We start from the raw sequence: 10,816 nt of genomic DNA on the forward strand, positions 1-10,816 counted from the left end.
TGAAATGCAATGTATAGTTTGAGGGGGTGGTGCTGAAAGGACAGCTCCTCTGCTGCCTGCTGCTCGTGCGCCTCATGCAGTCAACGGTTTGTTGTTATTGCAAAGAGAGTAATAATGAACTAATGAAAGGCCTAATGCAGTGAAGCAATTTTCTCACCCCTTGCCTGAATTGTTCCTCGGTGGATAGAATGCAGATATTATCCTTTTAGAGTAAGGCATATGTACCTATCTGCAATATTAATTGTACTGAATTGGAAATGTAACACCATATTCAAATGAGTGCTTCTCAGAATTAAAACTAACTACACATCATTTACAAAATAATAAAAAAAAAATAGATTAAAAGGAATTGAACACTCTCTGACTGTAGGTTATAAAGACACCACTCTACTTTACATTGGAGACAGATCGCACACCCTTAGCGTATATTTTATACGGGATGGTGCCCTTATAAAATCTACAATAACGATGAACAACTGTACATTTTAAAACTTGGTAATGAAAAGCACGTTCAGGGCAGCACGGACAAGCCAATGAGCCGTGAACACAGCTGCCGTTCCTGTCATTCATCCCCACCACACGGGAGCGACAGAGAGCGCGGAGACGTCTTTGAGCCGGCGTAAAGGACGCGAAGAAGAGATGACCGGTTGTAAACATGGCGTCTGCCTTGGACGATGATGAGCTCCTTCATGATGATTACTATTCCCTGCTTAATGTCAGGAGAGAGGTACAATGTGCAGCTGTGATGCGAGTAGTTGTTTGTGCTGGTGCATGTAGCGGTCTGTCCGTGAACGCCCCACGGCTGATGTCCAACGGTCACCCGTGCAATCACATGTAACGTTAGCTAGGTAGCTAGCCTGTGACCCTCGACATTGATTTCTGTTGCTGTGACTCCTCGGCTGGAAACTTTACAAGAACAGGTTGTCGGGTTACGACTTTAAAAACAGTTGTCAGTTGATGAAGTAAGCTAGATAACCGTGTGTTACTGTGGTAAAATGGGTGCTAATGCTAACCAACTGACAGCTTTTTTCCAGTTTTAATAATGGATCTTTTTGGACTGGATAGTGCTAACTAAGTTAGCTAATGCTATAACTTTACTTCACGGCTACATCGTGTATCACGTACAGTCGATCGGACCACAGTATCGATATGTTCTCCGATATCTGGGGATCGGACACTTTTCGGTCTTGATGTCTGGATTTGTAAAGCAGAGAACATTATGTTCTGATGCTAAGTGGCCGGTTTACAACACAGAAATAACCTGTGGCACAAGGACATGCTGTTCCAGAGCGACCCAGTGTGCTGCAATATTAAAGTTCATATATGTGCTTATTATAAAGCACAATGTTTGCAGGAAATACTTTCATTCAAGAATAAATTAGGAAACGTGAAATCCGTCCCATCGTGTGTTATTGCAGTAAAAACCCAAAATGATTCACAGTCCCTGTGTCAGGGATTAAAAAAATATATATTTTAACAATAGCGTATATTGCATGCATGTGTATACATTCTCTTAACTATGATCAATACCTTTCACACAGTCTATTTCACAACAATATCTATATTACCCGAATGTCAGCAGCTCGTTTCTGCTCACGCACTGTTCTGTCGTCCAACTTCATGGAGATCAAATGAGCGTTCTGGATGATCCACACGTTGTTCTGCTTCACACTCTCCCTTCCTTTTTTTAAAAACGTCTTTCTTCAGGCAACGCAGGAGGAGCTGAAGGCGGCGTACAGGCGGCTGTGCATGCTGTATCACCCAGACAAACACCGGGACCCTGAACTGAAGCGTCAAGCGGAGCAGCTTTTTAACCTCGTGCATGAAGCTTATCAAGGTGAGTGAAGCTTTGATTACGCCGATCAGTCAACTCCTCTTTTCAGCTGCGCCTGAAGCTGATGTTGGCTTCTATGCGTTAGGGTCTACCTAAACACACTGTGTCGGTGGTTCATGTTATTGACGGGTATCTGTGTCTTTCTAGTGCTTCGGGACCCGCAGGCAAGAGCCATCTATGACATCTATGGCAAGAGGGGACTCGATGTTGACGGATGGGAGGTAAGTTGAGTGACTGTAGTCACAAGCCACAACATGCAGTCAGTACATAGCCGTTGTGTGGGTTGACACTCCGTAAGGCCCAATATACCATAACCTCTGTGGTGTTATACAGGCAGGAGGAGTTGTGGTCCGATGAGACCGGCTCAGTGGAGTTCTGAATTCCACGTCGCACAACTCCTCTCCAGTACGCCGCGCTTTATTCACCTCACCAAGTGTTTTCCTCGCCTTCATCCGTGTGGTCGGGGTTGTCAGCATTTGCCTCCATGGAAGACTTTTTTTTCAGTTGAGCCAAGATTCGCAGAACTCTAAAGAAATGAAGTTCTTAATTGTGTTCTCAATATTGGTCACACTCCAGGGCTTTGACTTGAAAACAACTTAATACAAAGTTAATCTTCAAGAATCAACCATACCGTACACAAGCGTACTATTTTGGCTTTGCATTCTCGTGGCAGGAAGCCTGCATTCTTACCTGTCCAATATGACATCACCTCATTTGATCCTGTTTTCCTTCTTCATCTTTTGCTCTGCTTCACGGTACAAAATGTCATGTCCTGTAACTCTCTCTGCAGACAGTCCACCGGTTGCTTTTGCTCTCAAACCGTTTCTTTGTCCTCCAGGTGGTGGAGAGGAAAAGAACCCCTGCAGAGATTCGGGAAGAGTACGAGCGTCTTCAGAAAGAGCGAGAGGAGAGGAGGCTTCAGCAAAGGACCAACCCAAAGGTACAGTATGTCCAGGGGGAAGTAAGGAGCCTCACATTGAACCCAGTGTTACTTAAAGAGCCGTCAGGCATCTTGTGCATATTATTTACATTATTAGCCAACACGGTTTTCTCTCCCAAACATGTTATCTGCAGGGAACTATCAGTGTGGGTATCGATGCCACGGACCTGTTTGACCAGTATGAGGAGGACTATGAGGACATGGCCGGAGGGGGGGTCCCACATGTGGAAATCAACAAGATGCACATATCACAATCCATAGAGGTGACGGGTCGCTCCGGATTCTACTTTAGGTTTTAATCGGCATTCTTCCGATTTATGTTTTCGGGTTAAATGAGCCGTAGCCGCGATTGCATTTTTCGCTAGTTTTAAGCTAATTCTCACCAAAAGCGCTTCGTTGTTCTATGTTTTTCCACTGCAGGCTCCTCTTACCACAAAAGACACGGCGGTTTTGTCCGGCTCCCTGTCGACCCACAATGGAAACGGAGGCGGCACAATTAACGTGGCCTTTAGAAGAGTCACCTCGGCCAGCGGGTGGGGAGAGGTATGCTGCGTCCTCTCTCGCGTCTGCCTTCTGTGGTACAACATGCGGTGACATTTTAATCATCTGTTGTGTGTGTGTGTGTGTGTGTGTGTGTGTGTGTGTGTGTGTGTGTGCGCGCAGGTAGAGCTCGGTGCAGGAGACACCCAAGGTCCTCTCTTAGGAATGAAGATTTTCCGGAACTTGACGTCTCGATGGTATGTGTCGAGATGCAGGACCGCTACATTTTTTTCCCCCTTCATCGTGAACAAATCAGTCATTTCTTTATTCGTTTGTCGCCTCAGCTTCGTCACCGCTCAGTGCGCCCTCCAGTTTTCGTCCCGAGGCGTGCGCCCCGGGGTGACCACGATGCTGGCCCGCCACCTAGACAAGAACACCATGGGCTATCTACAGTGGCGCTGGGGCACCCAGTCCTCCATGAACACCAGCATCGTCAGGGACACCAAGAGCAGCCACTTCACCTTCGCAATGCAGGTTAGCGGCGCAGCAGGTTACGCTGAGCTTTGATGTCAGCCGAGACGCCGTTAACGTTTTTTTTTTACGGTTTTGTCGCCGCAGCTTGGCATTCCTCACACTTTCGCGATGGTGAGCTACCAATACAAGTTCCAGGACGATGATCAGACGAAGATTAAGGGCTCGGTGAAGTACGTGGTCAAAGCGCTGTGTTTATTATTTGCAGAATGTAATCATAAATCCATACTGAGGCCGCCGTTTGTAGGTTGTGCTTAGATTTCTTTTTTGTGTCGCTCTCTTTGTACAGTAACTCCCAATTTCTTTCCGTTCCTACATAGTCGGTAGTTTTTGTGCCAGATCTGACAGCTCAAGTAAACTTTGAGTAGACCCGACTGCAGAAGGGGAGACGGAGTGACTTTTGTCTCGATGTTACAGATCCGGTTTCTTCGGGACCGTGGTGGAGTACGGCGCTGAGAGGAAGATCAGTCGGCACAGCGTCCTGGGGGCCACAGTCAGCGTGGGAGTGCCCCAAGGCGTCTCCCTCAAGATCAAGTGAGTGAAGCTCTCTTTGCTCCGGTTTCTCCAGTTCGATGCGGGGTTTCTCCTCCACGGCGCTGTTGCCATGGCACCCCGTAGGAGTCGCGGCGTGACATCGCGCCAGCCGGTCCAATGAATTTGTTTTTTCTGGACAAGTTGTGTTTGTGCTGGGCCAGCATCTTTTGAGGATGTAAACAAAGGATCGGGCCCATTAAGATGCTACTTGGTCCTGGGATATGAGTTTAACATAATCCTTTATTAATCCCACAGCGTGAGCAGGAAGAGCACGTCTCTTGTTCTTTTTTTTTTTTTGACACAATATTCTAACGTTTTTTTAAGGAACAATCGGCACACGTTCCCACTATGCTGTCTAACCTAGAGAACTCTATACCTGCAGACTAAACAGAGCCAGTCAGACGTATTTCTTCCCTATTCACCTGACTGACCAACTCCTGCCAAGTGCTGTGTTTTATGCCACAGTTGGACCTCTGGTTTTCTACCTCGCCATCCAGCGGCTCATTATTCGGCCCTACGTGCGGGCCCAGAAGGAACAGTAAGAACCCTTGACTTTAAGACTTTAACTTCTTTCATGTAAGAAATAGTTATTGGGGAAATAGCGCCGCGTGTATTATTATCACGGGCAGGTTTTTTTTCTTTTTTTTCTTTTTTTTCTTTTTTTTTATGAGCTCATTTCATTTCTCCATTTATCTTTCAACTCACCAGAGACCTGGAGAAGCAGCGGGAGAGCTCGGCCTCAAATATAGCCAAGAAGAAGCAGGAGGCGGAGGCTGCTGTGAGTGTGTTTTTACGGGCTTACAGGCGGCTGCGGTTTTCCGGCGTCAGATGAGAGATGCCGGGTCTCGTCCTGTTACAAGTGTTGTTACAAGTCCCGCACCAGTCAGATGAAGGAAAGGGGGGGGGGGGCTGAGATGGGATTAGATAGGAGGCAAAGTCTTAGTGAAAATCATTAGTATAATCCATATGATTTGAAATGCTCATTGTTTGTGTCTGTCTCCTTCCTTCCTTTCCTTTCCTCCCGTGTGCCCTTCCCTCTCTAAAGATCTTGCTCATGCAGGAGTCTGTGCGCAGGATTATTGAAACCGAGGAGACTAGAATGGGTAAGATCTGTAATACGCATGAGCTTATCCCAGGAATAATGTGTTTGAGCAGGTTGTGAAACTATTTGATTAGCAAAAATGTCACGATTGGTAAATTTTCGGATACAAAAACCTCACAGAATACATGCTTTTAGTGATCTTTGTCAGTTCACTGACATCTAAAAGGACGAGACTAGTGTGTGGGCCTCTTCACTGTAGCACCAGGAAACTGATATCTGGTTTGATTTTGTGGAGAGCTTTTTTTTTTTTTTTTAAATAGGGGTTACAATTGCAGATACAGGAAATTAGTGGATTTTTTTTCAAAGCCCCTGCTGCTTTTGTGAGGAGTGATAATTGGCATTTTTTATTTTTTTTTAGTTCGCCTTTTGTTAAGTACACGGACAAAAAGCCCTCCGCAGTAATTTTCACCTTGGGGAGTGTTGCAAGCGATAATTGGCTTGTGACACCTGTCACTGTAGAGGTTGCATTCATTTTAGTATCATCAGAGGTCCTTTAGTCTTTGCACTTGTAAAGTAATGTTAATAGCAGGGTGTGTGTGTGTGTGTGTGTGTGTGTGTGTGTGTGTGTGTGTGTGTGTGTGTGTGTGTGTGTGTAATGACAGACACACTTTATTATTCAACGGACCACTCTCTATGAAATAGTTATGGTATTGTTTATGCCGCCTGCAATTAAAATTAATCGTGCTGTCTTGTTGTTATATACGTGCAAAAAAACAACAAAAAAAACAAGTCTCCAAAATGACATCGGGTCTGTTATTAAATATGTGGCTAAAATGTCTTAACGCGCCAGACTGAAATGATTATTCCGTAGGAAGGTGACCGACCCCCTTTTTTTGAAACGCATTAAAGCAACGCATTAACACACTACGTCTTTTGATGCTGCCTTCATTAAACCAGGCCTCATCATCCTCAACGCCTGGTACGGCAAGTTTGTGACGGACAACAGTCGAAAACACGAGAGGGCAAAGGTCATCGATGTGACCGTGCCGCTGCAGTGTCTGGTGAAAGACTCCAAGCTCATCCTCACGGAGGCCACAAAGGTAAGAATTGAACCAAAGCCGATACTACCAAGTAGATTTTACAGGTATATATATATATATATATATGTATATGTAGTACACATACTGGTTATAAATGTATTTGTACAGCGTTACGATCTGATGTCCTCAACTTGCTGCTCGATGATTCAGTCTGCTGCTGCCGTCACGTGACCTTATGTTGGCTTCCCAGTCAGGACTCCCTGGTTTCTATGACCCCTGTGTGGGGGAGGAGAAGAGCCTGAAGGTGCTGTATCAGTTCCGCGGAGTCATGCATCAAGTCCTGTCAGGAGACACCGAACCACTCAGGATACCAAAGCAATGTAAGTAGCCATGTAGAATCCAGCGCAGGGACTCCCTGAGACAACAGGGGCAAAACACGGGTGTGTTTGGTGTCTTCTGTCAGACTGGTGGAGAGAAAACATCCACGTTTTACGACAGTTAGTCTATTGACGTTTGTAGATTTCTCCTAAAGCGGTTGCCTAGAAATGCACATCCGTTGAAAATGTTGAGTTTTATGAACATTAAAGCATGTGAGCATGTTGTAGAAGCCCCAAAAAACAGGCAGGAAGCTGGAAATGAGCCTCATTTGTATCCTTTAAATCAACAATTTCAGAAAACGTGTTATACAAAAACTCATCACAAATACAAATAAATATGTAATTATTCAACTGGGGATGTTTCATGATGATATCTATGAGTTACTTTTTGTATCTTATTCCCCTGTAGTGTCATACAACACGTATCTTTAAAAAATTCTAATTAACAAAAACAAAAAAGTTCCAGTTTTTACAGAGGGTTCTCATTCGTAGACTTTGTTTTGTTTTAATGGCTGTTGACAGTATTTCTTTTTGAGGTATCCACAATTCCCTCAGTAAAAACCTTTTGACTCTAATACGTCAACAAACCGAAAGAATTTTGCACCTGACTTTATCCATCGTTCAGATTTCTGTTCTGTAAATGTAGGCAAGGTATATAGAGCAACTTTAATAAGACAATGCCTCATTTGCATACTTAAACACAAACGTCAGAGAGCTTATATTATACAATAATAATTGCTTTAGTGTGAATAATCAACTGGGGGAAGTTCCACGATGACGTGTGTTAGTTCAAAGTTGGACTCCGTTCACCTGTGAATGTAATATTTAGCTACTTCAGTGCAGGATTAATGATTTGGTAGATCGTCTGGAACCGTCTATCCCGCCCCCGTTTCAGATCTCACTGACAGCAGGGGGAGCTGACTTGAACCCTAAGTCATTGTGTGAGTGAGTGAGTGAGTGAGTGAGTGAGTGAGTGAGTGAGTGAGTGAGTGATGCAACGTTTCTCAGACTATTGTATCTGCGCTCAGAGCTGAGCTATTTTCCGTCAGCAGCGTTCTTCCTGACTTCCGTGTGATCTGTTTCCACAGCTCACAGGATTGACGCAGACACATAGGAGCTCCTCCGCTGACCAAAAACAAAGACTCATCTCTCAGCTGGTTAACAGAAGACGGATAAAGAAAATAAATAAAGAATAAAAACCTGTTTTAGATACGACGCGGATCGGAAGTCCTTGTTACTCAGAAACCATGCATTTTTTTTTTTCTTCTTTACGTTCATTTAAATATGCAGCGCGGACGTGAAAGCGTCACAGACTGGATTGATCATAATTCAGGATCCATGGACAGATCGAAAGATCTTAAGAGACACCAAAATCGATGGCTGCCATCTTACGTCCCGGGTCTTTTAGCCTCCTTGGTATCCATTTATTTTTTGGTATATGGCTTGTAACTTGTGATTGAGGTCTATGTACTGTATTGTACACAAACTGCAGTGCCTACGTGATTGAATACATGAATGCACCTTTTGTTTATTTGCCATATTATTAAAATCAGTCTCTCATGTTTTGCGCAACCATTTTTGGTACTTTTTTTTGTTTTTGTTTTGGCATAGTAAGATGAATTGTTTTTGGTTAAATTGTGATTATATAGAGTTTAGAAAGAGAAACAGAGACCCTGTGGAAAGTGCAACCCTGTCTTTTCAGGAATAATGGATCATGCAAAGAGGGCTGCGTTATACTGACCGAATGCTTCCTGAAAACCCCAAAAAACGACGTCTCTACGGCGATGATTCTCTTGGAAGTTTGACAAGTTCTTCATCGGACCGATCTATTTTTATCAGCGTTTTCTCCAGAATAACTGAACGATCTGGTTTGACCAGAATTGAAAGGGTTTAGACAATAGTCACAGTGTTCATGACGACGGTATTGTAACAGTAGATGAAAGATTCCATCAAGAAATATCTTTTTATAAGTAAGATTTCTCTTCAGGATTTATTTTCATGTTTTTTTGCCTGCTGTATTTTTAATACGGTTGAATCCCAACAGGCTGGATCCATATCTGTCAAATATCCTAATTGTGTTTTTTGAATCTCTTTAGTTCAACAACACACTTTACAATACTGTAGCATTTTTTTTTTAAAAAAGCAACATATCTGACAATGTTAATGCAGAGTCATGGCGCCACATCCGAACGAGACCGTCCAGCAGAACTTCGTGACCTCTTACGGGTCAGTATTCACCAGCAGTGGTCCAGAAAGCAAATGGCAGTTATGCGCTGTGCTTCATGTTGATTGTGTAGCAGCTGAGATCCTCCTCGTTGTCTGCAGGATGTGCAGGAAGTCGCAGCTGATTGATTTGGCGGCGGAAGGTTACAACCCGTCGTTTATGGATCACTTCCAGCCAGACATCAAAGTATCCGATTGGTGAGAAGAACACACATGAAGAGCTCCTGATGATGGCAAATTGAATCGGTCACGAACCCAATTAAGTCTTCCTCTTTGTTAGATTACATTCAAACGTCGACATGCTCTGTAGGCTCATGTAAAGGCTCATTACATATAATACTGCCCCTACATGAGGAGAGGGAGGCTCTTTGAACAGCTTATGGTGTTTGGGTCGACAACAGAGCCTTTATTTAACTCTAAATGAAGGAAATAGTTTTCCATGTGTGGGAAAATATATACATCTTTCCTATTTGTACTGTGTATTGAGACGGTATGTGATTTTAAACACAGAACAAAAAGAGTCGGGGTTTTTTTGCCCAAAGAGGATTAACAAAAGATGCTTTAACTTTTAAAATAATTAAAAGCAATAAATCTACCTATCAAAAACATAGAGGGATGTGTTTCTACTGAGGCTGCGGAACACAGAGGCAAGGACACGGATTGCTAAAAAAAATCTAAATTGCACCTTATTTTTTGTAAATTGCACCAATTCTTATTTTGCTTATGTAATCTGCAGTAATTTCACACGTTGAAGGAACATCTTGTAAGACGTTATGAATACTGTATGTGCATCAGTTTCTATATGAAAACATGTTCATCAATATCTGACCCGCTTCCCGCCGCTGATATGTCAGCGAGTAAATGCATACACAGCATTTTAAATATCCGCTCGTTGTGGGTGACGTGATCCGCGTACTTCATGTCCGCCCACGCTTCTAACCGTCCAACCCGGGCGCCTCCGGAGAGAAAAAACGAGCGCACCCCTTGATAAAGTGACAGGAGTAGGAATGTGTGACGGGAAGAAAAAGTGATGTTTCTCCAACTAGATGAACAACAGGCTCTTTAGTGTCTGAACGTGTACACAATTAGTAATAACAACTTTTATTTTGTTTGATTTCATCTAGAGTTAACTTACAGATAATTGAAGATACAAAAAAAAGTCTGAATTTGATTGTGTTAATTAAAGGTTCTGGTCTGTCCGTGTCCTATGCATGATGAGAAACGCTATGAATGAAGCTGTGTGTGTGCGCCACTCTTCAAACTAATGCAACATTTGCACATGACTGCAGTAAAAGATCTGTGCGGGTACAACAGTCTCTAGACTCCTTATCTGTACAGCACTCAGTGAAATAGATACAAGTTAAAGCAGTTAAAGCTTTTTATTTGTGTTAACTAATATGTGTTAAGGCACGCAGGGTAGATGCTAAAATACTAGGATTAGTAGGCGTAATAAGAATGTCACACATGCTTATGTACAATAAAGTTTTGTACATTCTCTAGTGCAAAGCAAAGGATTCACAGAGGGCAGTGTGCTTGATGTACAGTCAGATGACAGCATGAGGAAATAAGGTTATTAATGTCTTTGTGTTGAAGTAGCGGAGTATTTTCACTGTGCGGTACTTCCTCTTAAAGTCAAGGATCTGAATACTTCTTCCGCCGCCGCCTATCGTGTAACGGGATTTGTGGCATTCCTTAAAAGAAGAAAAAAAAAACAACTCTGTTTAGCCCCGCCCACTTACGACGGTTAAACCAATCAAATCGCGCTGAGTGGGCGGGATTAAAGGGTCGACTTTAGCGGCTAGCTCCGCCGACGTC

At 43.5% G+C, this 10,816-nt stretch overlaps 1 protein-coding gene across 1 annotated transcript; it reads left to right on the top strand.

Annotated features, from left to right (window-relative positions):
* The first annotated feature begins 634 nt into the window (after nucleotides 1-634).
* Nucleotides 635-8,353, top strand: LOC137868421 (dnaJ homolog subfamily C member 11). Its single transcript, XM_068705194.1, has 16 exons — nucleotides 635-727; nucleotides 1,708-1,837; nucleotides 1,982-2,055; nucleotides 2,673-2,774; nucleotides 2,909-3,037; nucleotides 3,195-3,317; nucleotides 3,438-3,511; nucleotides 3,599-3,788; nucleotides 3,873-3,958; nucleotides 4,203-4,319; nucleotides 4,702-4,857; nucleotides 5,028-5,097; nucleotides 5,365-5,422; nucleotides 6,319-6,461; nucleotides 6,652-6,781; nucleotides 7,867-8,353. The coding sequence occupies exons 1-16, from the start codon at nucleotides 656-658 to the stop codon at nucleotides 7,890-7,892; spliced, it is 1,680 nt and encodes a 559-aa protein (XP_068561295.1). The 5' UTR covers nucleotides 635-655; the 3' UTR covers nucleotides 7,893-8,353.
* Nucleotides 8,354-10,816: the final 2,463 nt, after the last annotated feature.

This window comes from Cebidichthys violaceus, unplaced genomic scaffold (assembly GCF_023349555.1).
Source record: "Cebidichthys violaceus isolate CVI_PGR_0920_01 unplaced genomic scaffold, fCebVio1.0.p SCAF_110, whole genome shotgun sequence".
NCBI lineage: Eukaryota > Metazoa > Chordata > Actinopteri > Perciformes > Stichaeidae > Cebidichthys > Cebidichthys violaceus.